At 46.3% G+C, this 26,557-nt stretch overlaps 1 protein-coding gene across 7 annotated transcripts in view; it reads left to right on the forward strand.

Annotated features, from left to right (window-relative positions):
- The window catches only part of DNAJB6 (DnaJ heat shock protein family (Hsp40) member B6), an 84,956-nt gene that overhangs the window by 5,161 nt on the left and 53,238 nt on the right, over positions 1 to 26,557 (forward strand). For 5 of the 7 annotated variants that reach the window (XM_025381251.1, XM_025381252.1, XM_025381257.1 and 2 more), the window contains exons 2-3: positions 17,761 to 17,851; positions 23,730 to 23,839. In XM_025381251.1, coding sequence (XP_025237036.1) covers positions 17,787 to 17,851; positions 23,730 to 23,839 — 175 coding nt within the window. In that variant the 5' untranslated portion in view covers positions 17,761 to 17,786. Of the gene's footprint in view, positions 1 to 17,760; positions 17,856 to 23,729; positions 23,840 to 26,557 lie in introns of all 7 variants that reach the window. The other 2 variants (XM_025381253.1, XM_025381254.1) reach the window with 2 other exon arrangements.

Below are 26,557 nucleotides of genomic sequence, written 5' to 3' on the forward strand. Positions count from 1 at the left end.
TTTTTTTTTTTTTTTTTTTTTTTTTTTTTTTTTTTTGAGACGGAGTCTCGCTGTGTCGCCCAGGCTGGAGTGCAGTGGCCGGATCTCAGCTCACTGCAAGCTCCGCCTCCCGGGTTTTTACGCCATTCTCCTGCCTCAGCCTCCCGAGTAGCCGGGACTACAGGCGCCTGCCACCTCGCCCGGCTAGTTTTTCGTATTTTTTAGTAGAGACGGGGTTTCACCGTGTTAGCCAGGATGGTCTCGAACTCCTGACCTCGTGATCCGCCCGTCTCGGCCTCCCAAAGTGCTGGGATTACAGGCTTGAGCCACCGCGCCCGGCCAGAAAATATTGATTGAATTAGATTCTTTCTGGTTTGTTTGTGTCCTGATGACCTTCCTGTGATTAATAATGGAATGCGGAATTCAAGAAAGTTGGAAAAAGTAAGTTTCAGCAGCATTAGAAACTGAGTACTTAACCCAGTGTTGCTTTCTTTTTTTTTGTTTTTTTTGGAGACAGAGCCTTGCTCTGTCACCCAGACTGGAGTGCAGTGGTGCGATCTTGGCTCACTGCAACCTCCACCTCCCGGGTACCTCAGCCTCCCAAGTAGCTGGTACTACAGGCGCCTGCCACCACCCCGGCTCATTTTTTGCATTTTTAGTAGAGATGGGGTTTCACCATGTTAGCCAGGATGGTCTCGATCTACTGACCTTGTGATCTGCCCGCCTCGGCCTCCCAAAGTGCTGGGATTACAGCTGTGAGCCACCGCGCCAGGCCTATTTTGATTTTTTAATGAAAGGGAATTTAGTTAAGCTTGGAAGTATCTAATAGGTGATGAGTGCCAGTTGAAGGAATGGTCTCTGATCTTGAGTAGTGGGGAAATAACTTCCTGTGTTCGTTTCAGAAATGTTTTAGGATATACTGGATAAGAATGAAATAAGAAGGTGATGTGTGTGATAAGGAATGAGAATTCACTCCTGTGGGTTTTTTTTTCTCCCTGTCTGTACTGTTTTTGTTTTTGCCTTTTTTTGTTGTTGGAGACCCAGTCTAGGCTGGAGTGCAGCAGCATGATCTTGGCTCATTGCAACCTCTGCCTCCCAGGCTCAAGCAATTCTTGTGCCTCAGCCTTCTTTCTGAGTAGCTAGGATTACAGATGTGCACCACCACACCCAGGTAGTGTTTTTTTTTTTTTGACAGTCTTGCTCTCTTGCTTAGGCAGGAGTGCAGTGGCACTGTCTTGGCTCGCTGCAACCTCCACCTCTCAGGTTCAAGCAATTCTCCTGCCTCAGCCTGCTGAGTAGCTGGGACTACAGGCGTTTGCCACCATGCCTGGCTAATTTTTGTATTTTTAGTAGAGAAGTGGGTTTGCCATGTTGGCTAGACTGGTCTTGAACTCCTGACCTCAGATGATCTGTGCACCTTGGCCCCCCAAAGTGCTGGGATTACAGGTGTGAGCCGCCTCACCTGGCCTCAGATGAATTTAGAAACCACCAATTTTATTTTATTTTATTTTATTTTTGAGGCTGGAGTGCAGTGGTGCGATCTCGGCTCACTGCAAACTCTCCCGGGTTCAGGCAGCCTCCTGCCTCACCTGGAACTACGGGCGGCACCACTCCCGACTGGGTTTTGTATTTTTAGTAGAGTTGGGGTTTCACCATGTTGGCCATGCTGTTCTCCAACTCCTGACCTCAGGTGATCCACCTGCCTTGGCCTCCCAAAGTGCTGGGATTATATGCATGAGCTACGCACACCTAATCTTTATGTGACATGTTTTTTAAAAGTCCTAAACTTAGAGGTCATTAAATTTATTTGAGAAGGTTATTTTTGATTAATGGTGATTAGGCTAATTCTTTTTGTGGTTCTAATAAAGAGATTTTTCTTTTTTTTGAACTTGATTTAGGTGTATTACTTTTGGAAATTGCAGGAATTAACAAACCTAGTTTTCCTAAGAAATATTTTTTCTTAATTTCTTAATTGAAAAGCTTTCTATGGCCTCCTTAATAGACAGTAGGACCTAGTTACTAGAATATTAAAGAAGTTTCGTAATTGCTATTAGAAATGTTAATTATGGGCCCGGGCACAGTGGCTCACGCCTGTAATCCCAGTACTTTGGGAGGCCAGGGTGGTCGGATCACAAGGTCAGGAGTTTGAGGCCAGCCTGGCTAGCATAGTGAAACCCCGTCTCTCCTAAAACAATACAAAAATTAGCCGGGTATGGTGGCACACACCTATAGTCCCAGCTATTTGGGAGGCTGAGGCGGGAGAATCGCTTGAACTTGGGAGGTGGAGGTTGCAGTGAGCTGAGATTGCGCTGCTGTACTACAGCCTGGGCGACAGAGCGAGACTCCATCTCAAAAAAAAAAAAAAGAAATGTTAGTTTTGTAGTTGAAGAATATGTTCCTGCTCCACCCAAATTCTTTTCCAGCCTGAAGTGTTTTGTTTTTTATCTTTTATTTAAAAAAATTTTATTTTTTTTGTGACAGGGTCTTGCTGTGTTATGTAGGCTGGTGGGCATTGGTGCGTTCACGTCTCACTAGCATCGATCGCCTGTGTTGAAGTGATTTGCCTGCCTCAGCTGCCCCCAGTAGTTGGGACCACAGGTGTACACTACCACACCCTACTGAGTTTTTATGTTTTTTTTTTTTTTTTTTTGAGATGGAGTCTCGCTCTGTCGCCCAGGCTGGAGTGCAGTGGTGTGATCTCGGCTCACTGCAAGCTTCGCCTCCTGGTTTCACGCCATTCTCCTGCCTCAGCCTCCCGAGTAGCTGGGACCACAGGCGCCCGCCACCACGCCCGGCTAATTTTTTTGTATTTTTAGTAGAGACGGGGTTTCACCGTGTTCGCCAGGATGGTCTCGATCTCCTGACCTTGTGATCCGCCCTCCTCGGCCTCCCAAAGTGCTGGGATTACAGGCGTGAGCCACTGCCCCTGGCTAGAGTTTTTATGTTTTATAGAGACAAGGTTTTGCTGTGTTGCTCAGCCTGGTCTGGAACTCCTGAGCTCAAATGATCCTCCTCCTGCCTCAGCCTCCCAAAGTATTAGGATTACAGGCATGAGCTACTGTACCCAGCTGTGATTTCTTTTAAAATGCTACTTTACAGCACTGTCACTTTTGTTTTATCATTTTTAACTGTAAAGTTTTTATTTTATTTTTATTTATTTATTTAATTTTTTAGATGACATTTCGCCCTTGTTGCCCAGGCTAGAGTGCAGTGGAGTGGTCTCGGCTCACTGCAAGCTCTGTCTTCCAGGTTCAAGTGATTCTCCTGCCTCAGCCTCCCAAGTAGCTGTGATTACAGGTGCCCGCCACCACACCCGGCTAATTTTTGTATTTTTTGTAGAGACAGGGTTTCCCCATGTTGTGCAGACTGGTCTTGAACTCCTGACCTCAAGTGATCCACCCGCCTCAGCCTCCCAAAGTGCTGAGATAGATTACAGGCGTGAGCCGCCGTGCCCGGCTTAAAATTTTTTATTTTACTTTTTGCATATTTTGTTTTTTTCTGAGACAGGGCCTTGCTCTCTCTCGTCGAAGTTAGAGTGCAGTGACAGGACATAGCTCACAGCATCCTCGGTCTCTTGCGCTCAAGTGATACTCCCACTTCAGCCTCCTGCGTAGCTGGGAGTGCAGGTGGGTGCCACACCACTCAGCTAATTTTTTAAATCTTTTTGTAGAGGTGGTGTCTTACTGTGTTGCCCAGGCTGGTCTCAAGCTCTTGGGGTCTGCACATTTCTAGGGTTGTCTAACTTGTGTCATTGCTGTCTGGAAGGTTTTTAGTGTGATGTAATCACACTTGTCTGTTTTGGCTTTTGTTCCCTCTGCTTTTGGGGGGTCATATCCAGAAAAAGATTGCTGAGGGGCCAAATTTTACATTGTGTTGAATTTTAATGACGTCGGATTTAAATATCCGCATTTGGAGTCTTTTGAGCAGCACCGTTTTAAAACGGTTTTTGTCAAGTGGAGTTCTAGTGGACACATGCTTGTAGGGCTCCGATGTGAGTGATCTGCTGTAGAGATTACTTCCTTTGATTTAGTGTATTTTTTTTTTTTTTTTTTTTGAGGCGGAGTCTTCACTCTGTCGCCCAGGCTGGAGTGCAGTGGCACCATCTCAGCTCACTGCAAGCTCCGCCTCCCGGGTTCGCGCCATTCTCCTGCCTCAGCCTCCCGAATAGCTAGGACTACAGGCGCCCGCCACCACGCCCGGCTAATTTTTTTTTTGTATTTTAGTAGAGACGGGGTTTCACCGTGTTAGCCAGGATGGTCTCGGTCTCCTGACCTCGTGATCCGCCCGCCTCGGCCTCCCAAAGTGCAGGGATTACAGGCGTGAGCCACCGCGCCCGGCCCTGATTTAGTGTATTTTAAAATGCAGGTGATGCACTGGTTTCTTAGTGAGGGAAGCTGGTTTTTACTGGCTGAGCTTCTGTAGGGTGGAGGGCTGGAGTCCAGGCTCTCGCTGGGCAGGAAAGGCGGCTTGAGTGTGTCTTCCAGGCCTCCTGAGGGCCCTTGTATTTGTGGTATCACCTGTTTTCTGTAATGTGCGTTGAACACATGGGCCAGGAGAAGAGGGAAGTAGAGGAGGTACCTGCAGTGCTGGGCAGGCCGCAAGGATGCTGGGCCAACCTTAGGAGGGAGATGAAGGCCACTTAAAATGTTTTATTGCCACAAATCGTGTCTTTTAGGAAATAAATCCATGTGTTTTAACACTTAAATGATATTAGGCTACTCCGGGCACACTGCCTATGGGGTAGCCCTGCTTTGCAAGGAGCAGTAAAAAAAAAAAAAAAAAAGAAAAATCATTCAACTTGTAGTTTCTCTGTGACTAGGGAAATAGTCCAAGTATGTATCAAATAATACTAATTGGTACCTAGCTGTGTATCTTGATTAGGCAACTTTTTGCTTAAAATTGTTTCGGAGTGCAGTAGTATTTCTACAATTTCAGGCTGCTTTATCATCTAATACACAGTTGGAATTTTTTTTTTTTTTTTTTTGAGACGGAGTCTCACTCTGTTCCCCAGGCTGGAGTGCAGTGGCACGATCTCGGCTCACTGCAAGCTCCGCCTCGTGGGATCATGCCATTCTCCTGCCTCAGACTGCTGAGTAGCTGGGACTACAGGCGCCCAACACCGCGCCCGGCTAATTTTTTTTGTATTTTTAGTAGAGACGAGGTTTCACCGTGGTCTCGATCTCCTGACCTTGTGATCCGCCCGCCTCGGCCTCCCAAAGTGCTGGGATTACAGGTGTGAGCCACCGTGCCCGGCCTGGATGTTTTAATATATAGTTTTATCAGTTTTTTATTTAAACACTGTTTTTGAGAGGTCTGAGGAAAAAAAAAGATAGTGTTACCAGAAATACTGACTTGTATAGGGAAATACTGATACAAATGTTTAGGTAGTCTTGAAGCTCTAAGGTTAATAAAAAAATGTGAATGCAGGTAACCTTTCATGGAGTTTGTCAAAGTTTAAATTGTGTCTTACATCAGTGATTACTCTGAAGCAGTAAGGAGTGAATCAGCTTGCAGCGAACACTGGTGATTGTTGCAGCATCAGCACTTCAGCCAGCTCTGCAGGTTTCCTTGGAGATACACGTGGAGCTCTCTTTCTGGACCTTCAGCTCTTTTCATTTTGTTGTTTCTGTAATACGTGTTTGTCTTTATATTCCAAATTTGTTAGTCTTACTGGCATTTGATGAAAACTAAAAAGGTAATTTTGAGATTCAAGTACTGGTGGGAGAATGTCCCAAAGCCTTGAGCATTGAGATTGTGTACATTGACAGCATAGTGTCATAATAGAGGCTAGCATGAGTTCTGGAGCCAAACTTGTATTCTTACTGTTTTTAAAGGTGCGGTGTCTTCGGTGTGTTGCCCAGGTCGAGCTCAGACTCCTGGGCTGAAGCCATCCTCCTGCCTCAGCCTTCTGAGTCCCTGGGACTTTAGGTGCACGTGACTGTGCTGGGCTCAGACTTGGATTTTGAACTTGCTGGAACATTGACATTTACTTAATTCCTTTGAGCCCCAGTTTCCTCACCTACAAACAGTAACTCACAAAATGGCTGTGATAGAATACGTACTTGTCATAATGCATGACACATGAGTCAGTAACACATTGTTGTCCCAGCTCCTTTCCCCCTTAATTGGCTAATAACTACGCCTCAGTGATCTAGTAAACTAATTGAACATCATGTGACTTGATTAGCATGTCATGTTTAAAATTACCTGTTGTCATTTGGATTATAAGAAGTTTGTTTGTTTTTTTTGAGATGGAGTCTCGCTCTGTCACCCTGGCTGGAGTGCAGTGGCGCGCCTTGCCTTACTGCAACCTCCGCCTCCCGGGCTCAAGTGATTCTTTTGCCTCAGCCTCCTGAGTAGCTGGGATTATAGGCGCACACCACCATGCCCAGCTGATTTTTGTATTTTTAGTAGAGATGGTGTTAACGTCATGTTGGTCAGGCTGGTCTTGAACTCTTGACCTCAGGTGATCCACCTACCTCAGCCTCCCAAAGTGTTGGGATTAAGGCATGAGCCACCATGGTTTCATTTTATTTTATTTTTTTGAGATGGAGTCTCGCTCGGTGGCTCAAGTTGGAGTGCAGTGGCGTGATCTTGGCTCACGGCGACCTCTACCTCCTGGATTCAAGCGATTCCCCTGCCTCAGCCTCCTGAGCGTCTGGCATTACAGGTGCCCACCACCTCGCCTGGCTAATTTTTTGTATTTTTAGTAGAGACGGGGTTTCGCCACGTTGGCCAGGCCGGTCTCGAACTCCTGACCTCAAGTGATCCGCCCGTGTTGGCCTCCCAAAGTGCTGGAATTACAGGCGTGAGCCACCGCGCCTAGCCTTATTTTTTTAATATTGCTATATTTTAAATAGGAATGGAAGATTTCTGGCACCAGTCCTAGGGTTTGTGGATGTGCGTGGAACGCTGTTGGTGAAGTTTTCTTGCCTTGGAGAAGGACCCCAAACAGCTTCCTAAATAGCTGTCCTGTCTGCTGCTGGGTTTCATTCCTGCTGTCATTTCTGATTCCGGCACATCCTCATTTGGAGCATCTTAGTAACCCTGCCGTCCCGTCATCACTCTCTTAAGTCCATCTCCCTTGTAGTTAGAAGTTACCTTTCCAAATACTCCTGTTGACTTCACACCACTGCTTAATACTTCTGCTTACAATGGAAAAGTCCTAATTCCTTAGTTCTAAAATTCTTCAGTTGCGCCTTGTTCGTTCTTGTCCTGACTCCCTCCCCTCCCCCTCCCTCTTAGTCCTGGCACTCTCACACTGACGTTCCACCCTACTAACTTGCTGCGTCACATGTGGGCTGTGTGCTGTCGTTATTTTGCCTGAGCGTACGCTGTTACTTGTGTGTGGAATACTTTTGCCTCTGTTCTCTGCCTGGGGAGCTTACTCTTGTTTTTCATTTCATCAGTAAAATGTCAGTGTTAATTTTTCCTTTCCTCATGGTCTCCATACCATCTCCCCAGCACTCTGTACATCTTTGTCTTTTTAAACGTTTTTTGTTTTTTGTGTAAATGAGGCCTTGCTGTGTTGCCCAGGCTTACCTGGAATTCCTGGACTGAAGCAGTCTTCCAGCCTCGGCCTCTCAATAGTGCTGGGATTACAGGTGTGAACCCCTGCAAGGGCCGCGTGCATATTTGTCTTAATTGTAAATGATTGGTTTGTTTACATGTCCGTCTTCCACTAAACTTGGTGACTTTTATTATTTCCAAAGCCAGCGTAGTGTGTGTTGTAAATAGTAAGTTTGTGTGATTATATTCAATCAGAATGACAGTATTCTTTTTAATATTAGGAAGGCTTTGATTGGTTGACTAATGGGGCCAGTCTCACTAAAATGAAGCAGTTGGGCAAGCTGTGACCCTCCCTTCCCTTGAGAGTCTCACCTGCCCAAAGGTAATGGGAAGGCAGGACAGTGACCCCAGGTTAAAAAAGACTAGGGGACTTAGCAGAGTTTTTTAATTGCTATTTTTTTTTTTTTTTTGAGTCAGAGTCTTGCTCTGTCACCCAGGTTGGAGTGCAGTGGTAAAATCACGGCTCACTGCAGCCTAGACTTCCTAGGCTCAAGCCATCCTCCCACCTCAGCCTCCAGAGTAGCTGGGACCATATGCATGTGCCATCATGCCGGGCTAATTATTTGATTTTGTGAGACAGAGTCTCTCTCTGTCACCCAGGCTGGAGTGCAATGGTGCGATCTCAGCTCACTGCATCCTCTGCCTCCCGGGTTCAAGCAATTCTCGTGCCTCAGCCTCCTGAGTAGCTGGGATTACAGGCGTACGCCACCACACCCAGCTAATTTTTGTGTTTTTAGTAGGGAGGGTTTCACCATGTTGGCCAGCCTGGTCTTGAACTCCTGGCCTCAGGTGATCTGTCTGCCTCGGCCTCCCAAAGTGCTGGGATTTCAGTCATGAGCCACCGCGCCTGGCCAACGCCCGGCTAATTATTTTATTTTTAGTAGACTCAGAATCTCCCTTTGTTGCCCAGGCTGGTCTTGAGCTCCTTAGCTCAAGCGTTCCCCCTTCCTCTGTCCCCAGAACACTGGGATTACAGGCATGAACCATTGCACCCTGCCCGAATTTTACTGTTAATTGTAGCATCCTGGTCCATATTTCCGTCCTGATTAGAAAGAGAGCTGTGGGTCTTGGTGTCCTTTGTTGGTGACAGTTGGACTGTCCTTGGAGTATCTGTGTTGTATTGGGGGGCACTAAGACATTACAACATTGGAGCTTGCTCTGAGGGGAGGGACCAGATAGGTCAGGGTTTCTCAGGAGGAGCTGTAAAGAATTTTAAGGGTATATTTGCCTAGAGACAGAAAAACTTGCCAAGATCAAGCACCCAAATATCCAAAGGCAACTATCTGGAAGAAAAATTGAACCTGCATAGCATAATTTGAACAAGGACCAAAAGGTGAAAATTCCTTGGAGACCCCCAGTACCCAGCATAAGGAAGAATGCCTGTAGTAAACACTAAAATTCAGGACTTGACTTTGGAGATAATGAGTTCCAGTCACTGGCGTTTGTTCCGACAGAAGAAGGTCGCACTAATTAGTGGTTATTGAAGTGTGGATCCCTTATGAGTCAGAGCTTGAACTTGGTGATATAAAGGTCCTTTTATTTAATAGGAATTTGAGGAAGACGCCCAATATGGCACTTTTCTTGAAGTACTTGGAGACAACAACCTTTTTTTTTTTTTATTTTGAGACGGAGTCTCGCTCTGTTGCCCAGGCTGGAGTGCAGTGGCCGGATCTCAGCTCACTGCAAGCTCTGCCTCTGGGTTTACACCATTTTCCTGCCTCAGCCTCCCGAGTAGCTGGGACTACAGGTGCCCACCACCTCGCCTGGCTAATTTTTTGTATTTTTAGTAGAGATGGGGTTTCACCATGTTAGCCAGGATGTCCTGACCTAGTGATCCGCCTGTCTCAAAGTGCTGGGATTACAGGCTTGAGCCACCACGCCCAGCGTCTTTTTTTTGAGACAGAGTTTTGCTCTTGTTGCCCAGGCTGGAGTGTGATGGCGCAATCTCAGCTCACCACAAACCTCTGCCTCCCGAGTTCAAGCTATTCTCCTGCCTCAGCCTCCTGAGTAGCTGGGATTATAGGAATGCGCCACCGTGTCTAGTTAATTTTGCATTTTTATTAGAGACAGTTTCACCATATTGGTCAGGCTGGTCTTGAACTCTCTACCTTAGGTGATCTGTCCGCCTCAGCCTGAGCCACCATACCTGTCCTGTCTTTGAATACTGTCTCACTGTTTTTGTTCTGAGTCTTTGAAAAGAATGTTAAAGGTCAATAATAGTTGGAAGAATTAAGCCTGACATTCTCTCCACTCATGCTTTTACCTTTATTAAAAAACTGTCGTGGGCCTGGCGCGGTGGCTCACGCCTGTAATCCGAGCACTTTGGGAGGCTGAGGCAGGCGGATCACAAGGTCAGGATATCGAGAGCATCCTGGCTAGCATGGTGAAACCCTGTCTCTACTAAAAATACAAAAAAAAAAAATTAGCTAGGTGTGGTGGTGGGCGCCTGTAGTCCCAGCTACTCAGGAGGCTGAGGCAGGAGAATGGCGTGAACCCGGGAGGCGGAGCTTGCAGTGAGCTGAGATTGTGCCACTGCACTCCAGCCTGGGCCACAGAGCAAGACTCCGTCTCAAAAAAAAAAAAAAAATTGTTTGGCTGGGTATGGTGTATTCCCGTAATCCCAGCACTTTGGGAGGCCGAGGTGGACAGATCACCTGAGGTCAGGAGTTTGAAACCAGCCTGGCCAACATGGTGAAACCCTGTGTCTACTAAAAAAAAAAAAAAAGTCAGTGTGGTGGTGGCACATGCTTGTAGTTCCAGCTACTTGAGAGGCTGAGGCCGGAGAATTGCTTGAACCCAGGAGGTAGAGGTTTCAGTGAGTCGAGATTGTGCCACTGCGCTCTAGCCTGGGCGTCGGAGAGCGAGACACCATCTCAAAAACAAACAAACAGAAACATAACTGTTGTCAATTTAAAATACTGACTCCAAATTGTGGCTCATTCCTGTAATCCCAGCACTTTGGGAGGCCAAGGAGGACGGATCACGAGGTCAACAGATTGAGACCATCCTGGCCAACACGGCGAAACCGCATCTCTACTAAAAATACAAAAATTAGCTAGGCGTGGTGGCAGGCGCCTGTAATCCCAGCTACTCCGGAGGCTGAGACAGGAAAATCGCTTGAACCAGGGAGTTGGAGGTTGCAGTGAGCCTCAGTCGCACCAAACTACTCTAGCCTGGCATTGGAGTAAGACTGTGTCTCAAAAAAAAAAAAAAATATATATATATATATATGTATTTTGTGCTCCAAATAAGCCAGGAGTATTTTCAGTATTGCTGAAGGCTTTACTTAATCATGCAGTGTATTTGATCATGAATTACTCTCAATATTTATTGAGCTGAATGTGGAATGAGGTGGTATGATGATGGGGGTGGGGGTGATTTGGAGCCAAAGTCCTTTGACTGTTCCTGCTGGCTCCCTAGTGAGGGTGTGGCATCTCTGCAGATGAGTTCTCAGAACTGTGCTCAGGCAGCTCTCTGTGTGCCCATCGTTCCTGCCTGCTTTTCTCTTTCCTCCCCACTTCCTCATTGTGTGAGACCATCCACTCCGTGTATTACTGGTTCCTTTCTACTTCGTCATAAGCAGGTAGCACTGAGGATATTCTAGATGGAGCCCAGGGCTTGCTTCCCTTGGAGAGCATCATCTGTAAATAACCGTAGGAAGTGGTTGTCACCCACTTCACAGGGTGGGGAAGGAACCACAATGAAGGTAGGTAGTTTTCCAAGGAACCACGGCTTATTTACGATAAACACCCAGTTCCACTTCCAAGTTCCTTTGCTGTGAACGTTACTGCTTCCCTGTACAGGGAAGGCAGGGTGGTAAATCCTTGATTCTTAGTGCTTGCTGGCTTTTTAGAGTGACATGAACTCAGGTATTTTAAATGTAGGTTTTAAATGCAGTTCGGTCAATTCATTTTGAAGCCCACATTCTGGTTTAGGTCATGGATTGCCCTATCAATTTTTTTTCTTTTTAATTTTTTTTTTTTTTTTGAGACGGAGTGTCGCTCTGTCGCCCGGGCTGGAGTGCAGTGGCCGGATCTCAGCTCACTGCAAGCTCCGCCTCCCGGGTTCACGCCATTCTCCGGCCTCAGCCTCCTGAGTAGCTGGGACTACAGACACCCGCCACCTCGCCCGGCTAGTTTTCTTTTTAATTTTTAAAATGTTTTATAGAGACTCTTTCGCCTTGTTGCCAAGGCTGGTGTCGAACTGCTGGGTTCACGCAATTTGTCCGCCTTGGGCTCCCAAAGTGTTGGGATTACAGGTGTGAGCTACCGCACCTGATCCAGTTTGGTATCTGTGTCCTTTTGACATACATTTTGTCTTTTTGAACTTTTTAAACTTTAATTTGAAATAGTTTTAGATTTACAGAGAAGTTGTAAAGATAGTACAGGGATTTTTCTGTATACCCTTCACTCAACTTTCCTTAATCCTTCTGTAACTGTGGTAACTGGTGAATTTCTCAGAAGTAAGCAGTTGACACCGCTACAGTACTGTTAAATGTGGACTTTATTCGCATTCCACCTGTTTTTCTGCTAATGTCCTTTTCCTGTTCTAGAAACCATCTGAGGAACCCAGATCGTATTTAGTTGTCATTTATTCTTAGTTACAGGTTGTCCCCTTGTTTTTCTTGACCAGGTGTGTGGGGGTGTGTGTGTGTGTGCGCGCGTGTGTGTGTGTTTATATGTGTGTGTGTGTGTATATATATATATATTTTTTTTGTGATAAGTTGGGCCTGGTTAGTGCTTTGATGGGAGATAGGGTCTCCTTCTGTTGCCTATGCTGGAATGCCGTGGTGCAGTCATGACTCATGGCAGCCTTGATGACCTTCCTGGCTCAAGTGATCTCCCACCTCAACCTCATGAGTAGTAGCTGGGATGACAGACACATGCCACCATGCACAGCTACTTAAAAATTTCTTTTGTTGCGCAGAGTTTCACTGTGTTTCACAGGCTGATCTTGAACTCCTGGGCTCAAGCAGTCCTCCTGCCTTGGCTCCCGAAGTGCTGGAATTATAGAAGTGAGCCACTTTGCCTGGCCTGAGTCTGATTTTTGGATAGCTTTTTAAATTTTCTTGCTTGATCTAGCATTAGCCAGTATAGTAAATTTTTATTTCATCTAATTCTGAATTGACCTATCCTTTATAGCTGGTTTTGTCCGGGGCAGGACCACAGATTGTATCTGTTGTGATAATAATCTACACATTTATTCATTTTTTTTTTTTTTTGAGTTGGCATTTATTCTTTTTGAGGTGGAGTTTCGTTCTTGTTGCCCAGGCTGGAGTGCAATGGCGTGATCTTGGCTCCACCACAGCCTCCGCCTCCCGGGTTCAAGCAATTCTTCTGCCTCTGCCTCCTGAGTAGCTGGGATTACAGGCATGTGCCACCACGCCTAACTGGTTTTGTATTTTTAGTAGAGACAGGGTTTCTTCATGTTGATCGGTCTGGTCTTGAACTCCCGACTTCAGGTGATCCACCCACCTTTGCCTCCCAGAGTGCTGGGATTACAGGTGTGAGCCACCGCACCCAGCTATTCATTTTTAATTTTAATTTTTTTTTTTTTTTTTGAGACAGAGTCTCGCTCTGCCGCCCAGGCTGGAGTGCAGTGGCCGGCTCTCGGCTCACTGCAAGCTCCGCCTCCCGGGTTTAGGCCATTCTCCTGCCTCAGCCTCCCGAGTAGCTGGGACTACAGGCGCCTGCCACGTCGCCCGGCTAGTTTTTTGTATTTTTTAGTAGAGACGGGGTTTCACCGGGTTAGCCAGGATGGTCTCGATCTCCTGACCTCGTGATCCGCCCGTCTCGGCCTCCCAAAGTGCTGGGATTACAGGCTTGAGCCACCGCGCCCGGCCTAATTTTAATTTTTTTTTTTTTTGAGACTGAGTCTGGCTCTGTCGCCCAGGCTGGAGTGCGGTGGCCGGATCTCAGCTCACTGCAAGCTCCGCCTCCCGGGTTTACGCCATTCTCCTGCCTCAGCCTCCCGAGTAGCTGGGACCACAGGCGCCCGCCACTTCGCCCGGCTAGTTTTTGTATTTTTTAGTAGAGACGGGGTTTCACCGTGTTAGCCAGGATGGTCTCGATCTCCTGACCTCGTGATCCGCCCGTCTCGGCCTCCCAAAGTGCTGGGATTACAGGCTTGAGCCACCGCGCCCGGCAATTTTAATTTTTTAAAAAATTTTATTTTCATGTTTTTGGAGACAACCCAAACTGGAGTGCTGTGGCACGATCTCGAACTGGTCTCCCAACTCCTGGGCTCAAGCAGCCCTCCCACTTTGGTCTCACAAAGTGCCAGGATGACGGGTGTGTGCCGTTGTGCCCAGCCATATCTGCACATTTATAAGCTGACATCTGTGAGAGCAGAGGGCAGGATGAAGTTAGAGGCTGCTGTAGGTCAGGGTAAGAGAGAATGATGCTGGTGAAGATAAAGAACAGTGAATGAACTTCAGATATTTCAGAGGTAGACTCGGCAGAATTTTGTGATTCATTTGTGTCTGTGTGCTGGGTTGTGATGTTGGTGAACATTTCGCAGGTACCTCCGAGCTTAAGGTAGAATTTACTAGAGAAAGACCAGGTGTGTAGTGGGTGAGAAGGATTAAGAGTTAAATTTTGGTCGTGTTCTATTTGGGATGTCTGCTGGACATCCAAGTGGCTGTGTCAAGTAGTCATCTGTCTATTTGTGTCTGAACTGCCTAGGAGAGCCCTGAGCTTGGAACTTACATTTGGGACTCATTGCTAAGTAAATGATATTTACGTAAGGGGAAAGGATGAAAACCCACATGTCGGATGAGAGTTGGCCTTGAGCCTTTAGAGTTCCCGTAGTTTCTTCAGCGGGCCAGTGGAGGGGTGAAAGCTGGTGATGGAAGGCAGATGGAGAGAGAAGCTGGACAAGTAAAGTTGGGAAACTCGTCTGTGGGTGGTGCTGTAGGTTTTTTACTGACCTTAAATAAGAGCCTCCAGTGGCAGGCAGTGGGGAGCTGCAGCAGAACTGGGGGATGAGTCCATGCAAGGGAGTGGAGAGGCTACGGGTAAGCAGTGCAGGACGGTGGCGGAGGTGAGGGCATCCCCTACAGGGGGTGGCTGTCATTACTGCCTTTACGCTTTCCTTGTAGGGTAGCCTTCATTTAGTAAGGACACTAGCCATTTGATGGAGTGCTGTGAATACTGGGTGCCCTTAGTGGATGCTGCACGTACATGTCAGAGCAGGCTTTCAGTGAGTGTTTTTGGTGATGAAGTAAATCACAGCATTCCCCAGCTGGCCATGCGGCCCTCGCGGCCCTCGCCCACACCCACGTTCTCACCTCTATGCTGGCTGCCTCGGGGGGTGTCTTCCTCCCATTCCCACCACCACATGCATAAACACAGGCACACAAGTGTAGATAGAGGATGAGCTGTTTGGACTTGCGAGAGCATGTGTGCTTGGTGTGTGGCCTCTTGCTATATATAGTGCTCAGGGGATGATCCAGATGTCTGGCATGGGAAGATTGGTACTGAGATTTCTGCTCTTGTTCTGTTAGTGAGAGTGGATTAGCAGCTTCCCCCTGTTTCTGCTAGGTACTGTTGCTGGCATCACTGCCAAAACGGCACCTCAGATCCTTGGCAGCAAACTGGAGCTCAAGTGAAAATAACCTCACATAGTCACTCAGCCAAGGGAGTGAGAGATGTGAGGAAATGCTGGCTTTCCTGCTGCTTGTTGGCTGCTCTGCTCTGTGTGCTGTGACTGATGGGCAGGTTTTTAGTTACTGAAAGAAGATTGCGGTGTTCCTGCTTACGGGAATCGACTCCTGTCTTTCCTCTAGAGACTGGTTGGACTGGTGTGGTTTGAATTCTGTATGTTGCCATGTCATTCTAACTACCAGGGAGGAAATCTTTCATAATTGGGTGTCCTTACTTTGTAACTTACTACATAAAAAAGTCTCTAAAATGTTATATTGAATATTTCCAAATGGAGTGGAAAGAACTGTATGGTGGTATACCCTTAGGCACCTTCTCCAATTAATATTTTATCTTTATTTTATTATGTGTCCAGCAAAGCTGATAATGTTAAGTTGGAATAATTACAAGAAAATAGGAACCATACAAGTTTTTTTCTAAGTTGTAATTTTAAAAATACTGGGAACAGATCTACTTAAGAAAAAGAACATTTTGATACTTTAAATTCTGTATATTGTGGTTGACATTTTAAACTTAACACCTAGAATCTTTGCTCTCATGTATTTGAAGATGTACATTCCTTTCTAAGTTTGATGTTAGTCATTCCATCGAATTGATAATGTAGTTTATATACATCTAGATAGATCATGATTTCCATTATAGTTTTTTGTTTTTTGATTGAAGGACTTCCATAAAAACAAGAGTTTTAGGTACAGGTGTGGTGGCTCGTGCCTGCAGTCCCAGCCTCCCTACAGCACTTCGGGAGGCTGAGGTGGGAGGAATCCTTGAGCCCAGGAGTTTGAGACCAAGACCAGCAACAAACCGAGACTCTGTCTCAATTAAAAAACAAAAACAAAAAAACCCAAGAGTTTAAGTTTCCACAGATGTTTCTTTGTGGTTTCGTGATAATGTTTTTTTTCTTTTTCTTTTTCCTTCTTGCCTTTTTTTTTTTTTTTTTTTGAGACAGTGTCGCTCTGTTGTCCAGGCTGGAGTGCGGTGGCACGATCTCAGCTCACTGCAGCCTCCGCCTCCTGGGTTCAAGCGATTCTCCTGCCTCAGCCTCCTGAGTAGCTAGGACTACAGACGTGCACCGTGATGCCGACTAATTTTTGTATTTTTAGTAGAGATGGGGTTTCACCATGTTGGCCAGGCTGATCTTGAACTCCTGACCTCAAGTGATCCGCCCACCTCAACCTCCCAAAGTGCTGGGGTTACAGGTGTGAGCCATTGCACCCCGCACTTTTTTTTTTTTTTTTTTTTTTTTTTTGAGACAGAATCTCCCTGTGTTGCCCGGGCTGGAGTGCAGTGGTGCGATTTTGGCTCACTGCAACCTCCACTTCCCGGGTTCAAGAGATTCTCCTGCCTCAGCCTCCCAAATAGCTGGGACTACAGGCGTGTGCCACCACACCCGGCTAATTTTTGTGTTTTTAGTAGAGACGGAGTTTCACCATGTTGGTTGGCCCAGATGATCTCGATCTCCTGACCCTGTGATCCGCTCCGCCTTGGCCTCTCAAAGTGCTGGGATTAGGATTGTGAATTGCTGTGCCAGGCTCTGCAGATTCTTGATTGTTGATTTAATAGAGTAGGTTAGCCAGTGAAATTTAAAGAAGTAAATTGGTTAAGAAACATCATGTCTTAAAGCAACAGTGTGTGTTTAGTTCCTCCTTGTGGGACCAGAGGCTGCATCCTCCTTCAGAGCTGGCAGGAGCAGAGTGGGTTTCGCTGAACGTTTTACTGCCCGGAGAAGTAACAGGGCTGAACCACGTAAGCCATAGGGGAACTTAGGGAACGAATCTCTGCTGCTGGTTTTCTCTCCACCTTCTAATCTGTAGTGATACCATCTAATTAGTGTGGTCAGCCGGCAATACTGTGTTTGGTAGAGGAATGGATGGGAGCTTGGAGCCAGAGGGTAAAGTTACACTAACCACTGTGTAGTCAAAGGTCTTTCTCTCTTGGGAGATATGTGGGAGGGCTTTTACTGTTCCCTGTGTGGGTGACAGAATGGTGGAATGATGGCTTTCTATTGTTCCCATGTGAAGTTGGTTCAGGGCAGGGACAGCGTGTTTGTCCTTGGAGCCCCATGGTCTTGCCCAACGCCTGGCACAGGAATGCATTGAATGAAAGAGGTAACTGACGTTCCCTGAGCACAGACCGTGTCTAGGAACACACAACAGACTCTGTCAGCTAGTGGTCAAGTGGCATGGAGTCTCTGCCTCAGAGTCACCTGTTGTTTTTATTTAGTTTAGGCTATTATTAGGCTATTTCAGAGCTTTTCCCCCCATCTCTAGAAGGGTCTTAGGGCATGAATCTGAGAGCCAGTTCCCAGACAAGGTCTTAGCCCAGCAGGCTAGTGGTTAGCTGTAGAAGAGTCTTAGGGCGTGAATCTGGGAACCAGTTCCCAGACGAGGTCTTGGCCCAGCCTGGCTAGTGGTTAGCTCTAGTGGAAGTTCCCTCTGTAGGCCAGTAGGTGCTAAGGTGACACTATCTCTTTCTCCCTCTCCAGACCCTTCCCACCACCGTGACTTGCCTATCCCCAGCATCCTCATCACTGACCACCTGTTTTTACTTGCAGGACCCATTCCAACAATCTCTTAAAACATGGTGGATTACTATGAAGTTCTAGGCGTGCAGAGACATGCCTCACCCGAGGATATTAAAAAGGCGTAAGTAATTTTATTTCTGAGATAATGCATCTGCACAGTGGTACATTGGTAATTGAGTAGTGTAACTTTTTCTATTGCCTATGAAAACGACTTTTAGTGTAGTATACCAGTCTTTGAATGCCATGTAGTTTAATTTGACAGAGCAGTTAACAAGGAGCATTTGCAGTCTAGGTCTGGGCTTTGCTCTTCGTTAGTCACTTGGTTTATATCTGAAGTTGATGAAAAAGTTACCGAGGATGTGAAATAATCCCAAACATCTTTTACTTTGGACTTTGAAAATGGAGCTGACTTGGCACTCTTGAGTGCCCTTTTGCAAGGCAGGGGCCCAGAGTAGGTAGCACTCGGATTTTCCTGGTGTGGTTGTTGGGCTCCAGCCTCTGCCATTGGAGTCCCTTCTGATTCATATGAAAGTTTGAGAACTGCACCACTGCCTGTTGCACCTGCATCTCTGTGACCAGGGCCTGGCCAATGTGAGGAGGGCAATTCCAGCCGTAGAAGGCTCTCACGGTAACCTCAGTCTGTTTAATTAATGAAATGCTAACTGTGAATGTAGAGTGTACAGCAAAGACATCATGAGACAGATTGTTAGATATTCACATAGCTAGAGAGCAGTTAGCCTGGAATAGTTAGCATAATAATAAAAAAAATAACAATGCAAAAAAAAAAGAAAAAGTCTGACCTAATAAAAACCACAACACACGACTCTATGGGCTGTTTTCCAGTCAGGACAACCCACATCTCTCTTGGCGTGTACTCTCAATAAACTCTCTGCTCTGTTAGCTTAAAAAAAAATTGTTAATAAATAATGAAGTTTATACTGCTAGACTTAGTGGGCCTGAAGATAGAATTAACTTTGTTTTTGGACCAAATAGTTCATTTTGATTAATTTTTAAATTTTAATAGAAAAATAGAGTCTCACTATGTTGCTCAGGCTGGTCTCAAACTCCTGGGCTCAAGCAGTCCTCTCGCCTTGGCCTCCCAGATTGCTGCGGTTATAGATGTGAGCCACTGTGCGTAGCTGAGATAGTTCATTTTAAAATGCTGAATTATGGCCAGGCAAGTGGCTCACACCTCTAATCCCAGTACCTGGAGAGGTCTACGTGGGAGGGTCAGTCTCAAGCCCAGGGGTTTGAGACCAGCCTGGGCAACGAAATGAGATACTGTCTTGACCAAAAAAAAAAAAAAAGGGTGTGGTGGCATATGCCTGTAATCCCAGCTGCTCCAGAGGCTGAGGCAGGACAGTTGCTTGAACCCAGGAGGTTGAGGCTGCAGTGAGCCATGTTCGCGCCACTGCACTCCAGCTTGGGCAACTGAGCCGAGACCTTGTCTCTCTCAAAAAAAAAGCCAAGTCAGGATGACTACTGTTGGGCAGAGCTGACATTGCCTGCAGATTATTTGAAACCTCTGCCAAGGAACCTAGTAGAAGCAGCCCACTGAGGAGAGGTCAGGCAGGCCCTGATATTGTCACCAATGGAGTGAGGTTTCCCACACTGAGGAAGCCTATGCTGTACACTTGAGGCACACACTGTTCTTATCAGTAGTGTTAACAGCTTGACAGATTATAGAATGAAGACAAATACTTTGCTCTTCTTGAATAAGTTAATGGATGTATTAGTCTGTGTGTACGCTGCTGATAAAGACATACCCAAGATTGGGAAGAAAAGGAGGTTTAATTTGACTTAACAGTTCCACATGGCTGGGGAGGTCTTATAAACATGGCAGAGGGCAAAAGGCACTTCTTACATGGTGGCAGCAGGAGAACGCGGAAGAAGCAAAAGCGGAAACCCCTTATAAACCCATCAGGTCTTGTGAGGCTTATTCACTGTCACGAGAATAGCACGGGAAAGACCAGTCCCCCGATTCAGTTACCTCCCCTGGGTCCCTCCCACAACACCTGGGAGTTCTGGGAGATAAAATTCAAGTTGAGATTTGGGTGGGGACACAGCCAGACCTTATCAGTGGATAAGCATAATATGTGTACAGTACTTTCAGTAATGATGGAACTTACATACCTTTATGATACAGGTCATTAGAGAGTAGATTGGTTTTAGTTATTTGTGAGAACATACAAGTTGCTGAGTGTCTCTAGCATGATGTTGAAGTAGGAATTTAGAACAGGCTATTAACCTTTAAAAGCAGTGAGATTTCCTGCACTCCTGAGGGTACAGTTGTATAAATGCTGACTTTTAAAAATGAGCAGAATGATAGCTATGGGGTACATGCTGTTAGAACAGTCTACCTTGTGTACCTTTGGCTTTGTGTCTGTTGACAGTTTTTGTTTGAGGACTTAAAGGTCTGTGGCTGCCACCTATTCCGCATCTCTCCTGAGATACCAGACTCTTCCTGTGTTTGAATCACACACCATGGGCCTTCTTCCTTCCTTGGTGCTGAAGTACTGGTGTGCAGGTCCAACAGATCTGAAGGTCAACATTCAAAGTCATTTGGCACTGTTTACACTTGCATGTCATATGTTGTATTACACCTTGATTTTTAAAGATTGTAGTAGGTGTATGACTGGGGCATACACAGTTAAATCTTGTCCTGCATTCTCATCTGTTACCAAGTTTTCATATGAACACTAGATGGTAGGTAGTACTGCACACTAATCATTTTTTCTCTTTTGTCTTTTGTATGGTCTGCTATTTTTGAGGATTTCTGGCACATTTAGGGTTATTTGATCCACTGCTACATGTTTATTTAGGTCCACAGTGACATAAATTACTGTTAAGTATTCTGGACTCCAGCTTTAATCAGATTTTAGTATGGTTAAGCCAAGGTTTTGTTGAACATGTTGCAAGTTAAATTGAGCCACGACAGCTTTACAGTAATAACTTGCCAAGTGTTAAAAGCACTGTCAGATTTGTATACTAGTCTGAGATTTTGAGGGGTATACTGCTTCTCTTTTTTAACATTATCCTCCTTTTGAATATATGCTGTTTAGGTTTTGCCGTTCAGAGAATTTTTTTGTATTCATTCACGTATTCATGTTGAGCCGGAGGCTCGCTGTGTCACCCAGCCTGGAGTTCAGTGGCATGATGTTGGCTCACTGCAACCTCTGCCTTCTGGGTTCAAGCAATTCTGCATCAGCCTCCTGAGTAGCTGGGATTACAGACGCACACCTTCATGCCCGGCTTTTTGTATTTTTAGTAGAGATGGGGTTTTGCCATGTTGGCCAGGTTGGTCTCGAACTCCTGACCAGGTGATCCACCCGCCTCGGCCTGCCAGAGTGCTGGGATTACAGGTGTGAGCCACTGTACCTGGGCTTTTTTTTTCGTATTTAAATAGCATGCAATTATTTGGTCAGTTGGAACTCTGCAACAGAATGTGACCTTGGTCCTAGAATCTTTGTGGAAGTCAGGGGTTTTTTTTTTCACTGGGTGAACCAAAGACTTTATTTTTCAAAAGCAGGTAACACCAAAGTACTACGTGGTATCCATATTCGTTGCAAAAATGGTAATTACTGGAATTTTCCAAACGTCAAATGAAGTAAGGGGGATCAACGGTTACCACTATCATTTTCAACCAATATACAGATGTTCGCTCAAGGTCTAGGCTTTTATTTCTACATAGTAGTATTCACATGAGTTCCCTAGGCTGAATTATTGTCAAAACGAGGACTCTTGAAGGTCGAGCCCAGCTTAGTCTTGACTTCAAAGATGACACAGCAGCCAACCTAGAATCCTGGCTTGCTGCTTGAGTCCTGGAAGTCATGTCTTCTGATGTTTTACAACAAGCCGTGTCTCTGAAAACTAAAAGCAGACTTCAGATTCCTCTGAAACAGCTCTGGTTCCCAAGTGTTCCGCACCGTGGTACCCAGAGATGCTCAAAATGTGCTTTCCCTTATCTTTCAAAACCCACCACCAGGAACCCTCGAGGAACCCCACTTGGAGAGTTCCAAGATGAAGGTGTTTAAGAACCACGTTAACCCCAAGTAAAGGCAGCGGATGAAATTATCCATTTCTTTTCCTTATTTTTTTTTAAGTGAGACTACCTTGGCAAATGGGAAAATGACACCAATCATATGATTAGAGAAAATTGTTTTATAAATCCTCCTCTTGAAATTATGTTCAGGCCCCACACGGTAGCTTATGCCTGCAATCCCAGCACTTCGGGAGGCCAAGGCAGAAGGATCACTTGAGCCCAGGAGTTCGAGACCAGCCTGGGCAACACAGTAAGACCCCGTCTGTTTTTTTTTTTTTTTTTTTTTTTTTATAAAAGAAAGAAATTCTGTTCAAAAGTATTTCAGACCAAAAGGAGGTCATAAAAACTGTTCATATGATTACTCTATGAGAAAAACATTCCTGTGTGGAAAGGGGCACTGAGGATCTGGCACAGAGAAACAAGGGCAGACAGGGCAGTGATAAAATCCAGCCCTAGTTTTCTTTTTTTTTTTTTTTTTTTTTTTTGAGACGGAGTCTCGCGCTGTCGCCCAGGCTGGAGTGCAGTGGCCGGATCTCAGCTCACTGCAAGCTCTGCCTCCCGGGTTCACGCCATTCTCCAGCCTCAGCATCCCGAGTAGCTGGGACTACAGGCGCTGCCACCTCACCCGGCTATTTTTTGTATTTCTTAGTAGAGACGGGGTTTCACCGTGTTAGCCAGGATGGTCTCGATCTCCTGACCTCGTGATCCGCCCATCTCGGCCTCCCAAAGTGCTGGGATTACAGGCTTGAGCCACCGCGCCCGGCCGAGCCCTAGTTTTCTAGCATGCATTTATGACCTCATGGATATGTCTGTACTGGGTGTTAATAGCCCCTCTTTGTACTTAAAAAAAAAATTAGGAAATTAAAGTGAATCTGTGTTCTAATGAAGTCTGAAGTTACAGAATCTAAAAGCCAAGCCTGTAAAGTCTGTAAGGCAAGATCTTTATCATCAAGGATGGGAAGGAAGTCAGTGTTTTAACTCTGTTTAGATCTTGAATACAGCACAGAGGGTGTTTGAAAGATCCTGAGATCCTGGCCTGTTTGGTGGCAGGTGACTCACCTTTGGCACACAGATGAGCTAAGTAGTGGACTGGCTGAGGAAGTAGGGTCCTGGGAATCAGAACATGGAAGGATATGGATGGTGATGTTCGATCTTACTGCTCAGTGACCCAGGCCTTTTTCTCCGTTTTTAAAAATTTTTTGAGATGGAGTTTCGCTCTTGTTGCCCAGGCTGGAGTGCAGTGGGGTGATCTCGGCTCACCACAACCTCTGCCTCTTGAGTTCCAGTGATCCTCCTGCCGCAGCCTCCTGAGTAGCTGCGATTACGGGTATACACACCCATGCCTGGCTAATTTTGTCTTTTAAGTGGAGTCGGGGTTTCTCCATGTTGGCCAGGCTGGTCTTGAACTCCTGACCTCAGGTGATCCGCCCACCTCAGCCTCCCAAAGTGCTGGGATTACAGGCGTGAGCCACCACATCTGGTGTTTTCCCCTTTACTTCCTGTCACTGTCAGTCCATGTTGTGGACACTGTGATCTTCATTTTTCTCTCTCCAGAGGTTTGTTTGTATTATGCTGTCAGGATTTTGTTTTTAAAACTTACTTTAATTAGTATTTTTACACTTAATTTTGAGACGGTCTTGTTCTGTCGCCCCGGCTGGGCTACAGTGGTGTGATCATAGCTCACTGTAGCCTTGAACTCCTGGCCTCAAGCCGTTGCCACCCCTTAGCCTCTGGAGTAGCTGGGTCTATCTGGCTACACGCCACCTCACCTGGCTATCTGGATTTTAGAACTTTGTGTATTTCATTGTAGAGAAAAGGGAGGTTTTACAATTAAAACCGGTATTCATCTCACCAGTTGGCAGCTCTGAAGCCATTCTCGTGGTTAATGACGTTAGTTTCAAAAGCATAGTTGATTTCTGGGTTTAGAATGTGATCAGTATCCTTTATTCTTTTCAAGATACCGGAAACTGGCACTGAAGTGGCATCCAGATAAAAATCCTGAGAATAAAGAAGAAGCAGAGAGAAAATTCAAACAAGTAGCGGAGGCATATGAAGTGCTGTCGGATGGTGAGTGACACCAAGCTGCTGAAGGACCCTGAGCGAGCATGCCGGCATGCGGAGTAGGTGTTGGGATCCTCCTGAGGGTAGCACAGTATGGACTCAAGTGACTTGTTATTGATGCCAACTGAATTTTGGGCCCCCGAGAGGTTTTTACTTTTCTCGTGAAGATGTGAATTGATTGAGGTAACCGCGAGTGCTGTGGAGTACCAGGGCTTCTAGTAGTTATTCTTTGGACGGCTGTTCTAAAACAGGACTAGGAACCCGGGAGAGAGGAGGTTGCAGGACTCAGGTCACTGTGCATGTGGCGTGCCTGCCCCCGTTGTTGTGTGTGATCATTCTGACCTCGCTCACCCCCACTGGCTTAAACAATACCGTGCCAGTGGAGTCAGCTTTACTACTTGAGAGGACGTCATTAGTTCCCAAGAAGAGGGGATGGAACATATAGCTAAAATTTAGTTTGCAAATTTCAGGCCTGTCTTCCCCTCCTGGGTCTGGAGCAGAGGTGTTGTATGTTACTGGAAGTCAGATCCATTGGCTTAGTTCACAAAGGGGTGAGGGGTCAGGGGTCAGCTGTTGCCTAGATGCAGTTGGGGTTCCGTGGGGAAGTAAAAGGCTGTGCATGGGGCCTGGGGTGGGGGAACAATGACAGAACTGGAAAGCCACACAATGCCCCTGTCTGCTGCAGTGCTGGGTGGCCTGTTGCGAGCAAAGGCCGAGGCATTTACAAAGTTAGGGATGGACTACCAGAACCCTGGAAGTGGGCACTTGGTTAGGTTAAGTGTATCTGCATATGGTCAGGTAATTGGCCCATATTTACAACAAATGTGGGTGTTTTTTTTATTTTTTTATTTTTTAAAGAAGGAACCCAGTTTGAGGCGGAGGTTGCAGTGAGCTGAGATTGCACCACTGTACTCCAGCCTGGGTGACAGTGTGAGACTCTGTCTCCAAAAACAAAACAAAACAAAAAACAAAACAGAAGGAACCCAGCGTAAGCTTGCCACCTTCAACAGCTACCAGCACACCACCAGCCTTGCTTTCTCTGGTGACACTGTGGCCCACCCCCTTTGTTTTAGAGGAAATCCCAGACATTTTACTTCAAAAATATGAAAAGACATAAAACACTGATACTTGAAATCATCTTGAAATGTGGCATTTAAGGTCTTGAACTGTTGAGCTTATTCATTGGAAAGTTTTTTTTTTTTTTTTTTAAAGAGAGAGGGTCTTGTTAGGTTTCCCGGGAAGGCCTTGAACTCCTGGGTTGAGGTGATCATCCTCTCAGGCTCCAAGCGCCACTGCGCCAGGCTTGTTCCCTTGGACTTGTGTGCTGGAGTGACAGGAGGGCACAGGCCTCAGTGTTGCCATCTTGTTCTTCGGTTGTTGTTCGTGTGCTAATTCAGTATTGCCAGATTCAGGATTTTAGGGACTAGTATCATTAGGAAAAGTGAGGACCAAAATGAAGCTTCATACTTGATAGAGCAGCTTTAAACTCTCACACTGAGGAGTCGCTTGGTTCTTTCGGGAGGTGCGGGGTGTGTTCTTCATATCCTTTTAGGCAGCCTTAAGTGCGAGCTGGAGTTATCTTCAAAACATGGTCATTGTTCTTGCCATGGCACCGGCTACCTGAACCTGCTTGTAAGTGGTTTGCTTATAAGCCTGTTTTCCCATTTTGTGGAATGTGAGATTTTCTTTTACTTTTTACAAATTGAGAAGGAGTCTCACTCTGTTGCCCAGGCTAGAATGTAGTGGCATGATCACAGCTTGCTGCAGTCTTGACCTCCCAGGCTCAAGCGATTCTTCCATCTCGGTTTCTCCAGTAGCTGGGACCATGCACGGGTGGGTGCCCCTGTGCCCAGCTAACTTTTTTCTATTGTGTTTAAAGGTGGGATTTTGCCGTGTTGCCCAGACTGGTCTTGAACTCCTGGGTTTTAAGTAATCCACCTGCCTTGCCTGCGCAAAGTGTTGGGATTACAGGCGTTAGCCGCTGCGTCCAGCCTATGAGATTTTTTTGAGGAGCACAGATGGTGTCATGTCAGAAGTACCAGTGCTTCTAGTTTCATTCTTTTTGTTCTGGGATATAAGTAGCGTTTGGAATGTTAAGTGGGAAGGCTCGGGGGAGAGTGGCACGCTAGCCCCAGGCCTTGCATCCAGGTGGTCCCTTTTCAGGGTGAATGAGCCTGCAGGGTGTTAGGTTGGCGCCTTTCTGGCACATCTACTTTCTACCACTTGCCTAGGCCCTGGCATGTTTGTTTTTGTGCTGCAGATTTTTGTAGTAAGATGGTGCACTTCTGTGGTTGGAATAATTTTGTACTTGGTCATGTGATTTTAATGTAGCATGCCTGGGCTCTGTGGGCAGTAGAGTGAAAGAAATGATCTAGGCCGGGCGTGGTGGCTCAAGCCTGTAATCCCAGCACTTTGGGAGGCCGAGGCGGTTGGATCACGAGGTCAGGAGATAGAGACCATCCTGGCTAACATGGTGAAACCCCATCTCTACTAAAAAAATACAAAAAACTAGCCGGGCGAGGTGGCGGGCGCCTGTAGTCCCAGCTACTTGGGAGGCTGAGGCAGGAGAATGGCGTAAACCCGGGAGGTGGAGCTTACAGTGAGCTGAGATCCAGCCACTGCACTCCAGCCTGGGAGGCTGAGGCAGGAGAATGGCGTGAACCCGGGAGGCGGGGCTTGGAGTGAGCCGAGATCCGGCCACTGCACTCCAGCCTGGGCGACAGC

The sequence above is a fragment of the Theropithecus gelada genome, chromosome 3, assembly GCF_003255815.1.
Source record: "Theropithecus gelada isolate Dixy chromosome 3, Tgel_1.0, whole genome shotgun sequence".
Lineage (NCBI taxonomy): Eukaryota > Metazoa > Chordata > Mammalia > Primates > Cercopithecidae > Theropithecus > Theropithecus gelada.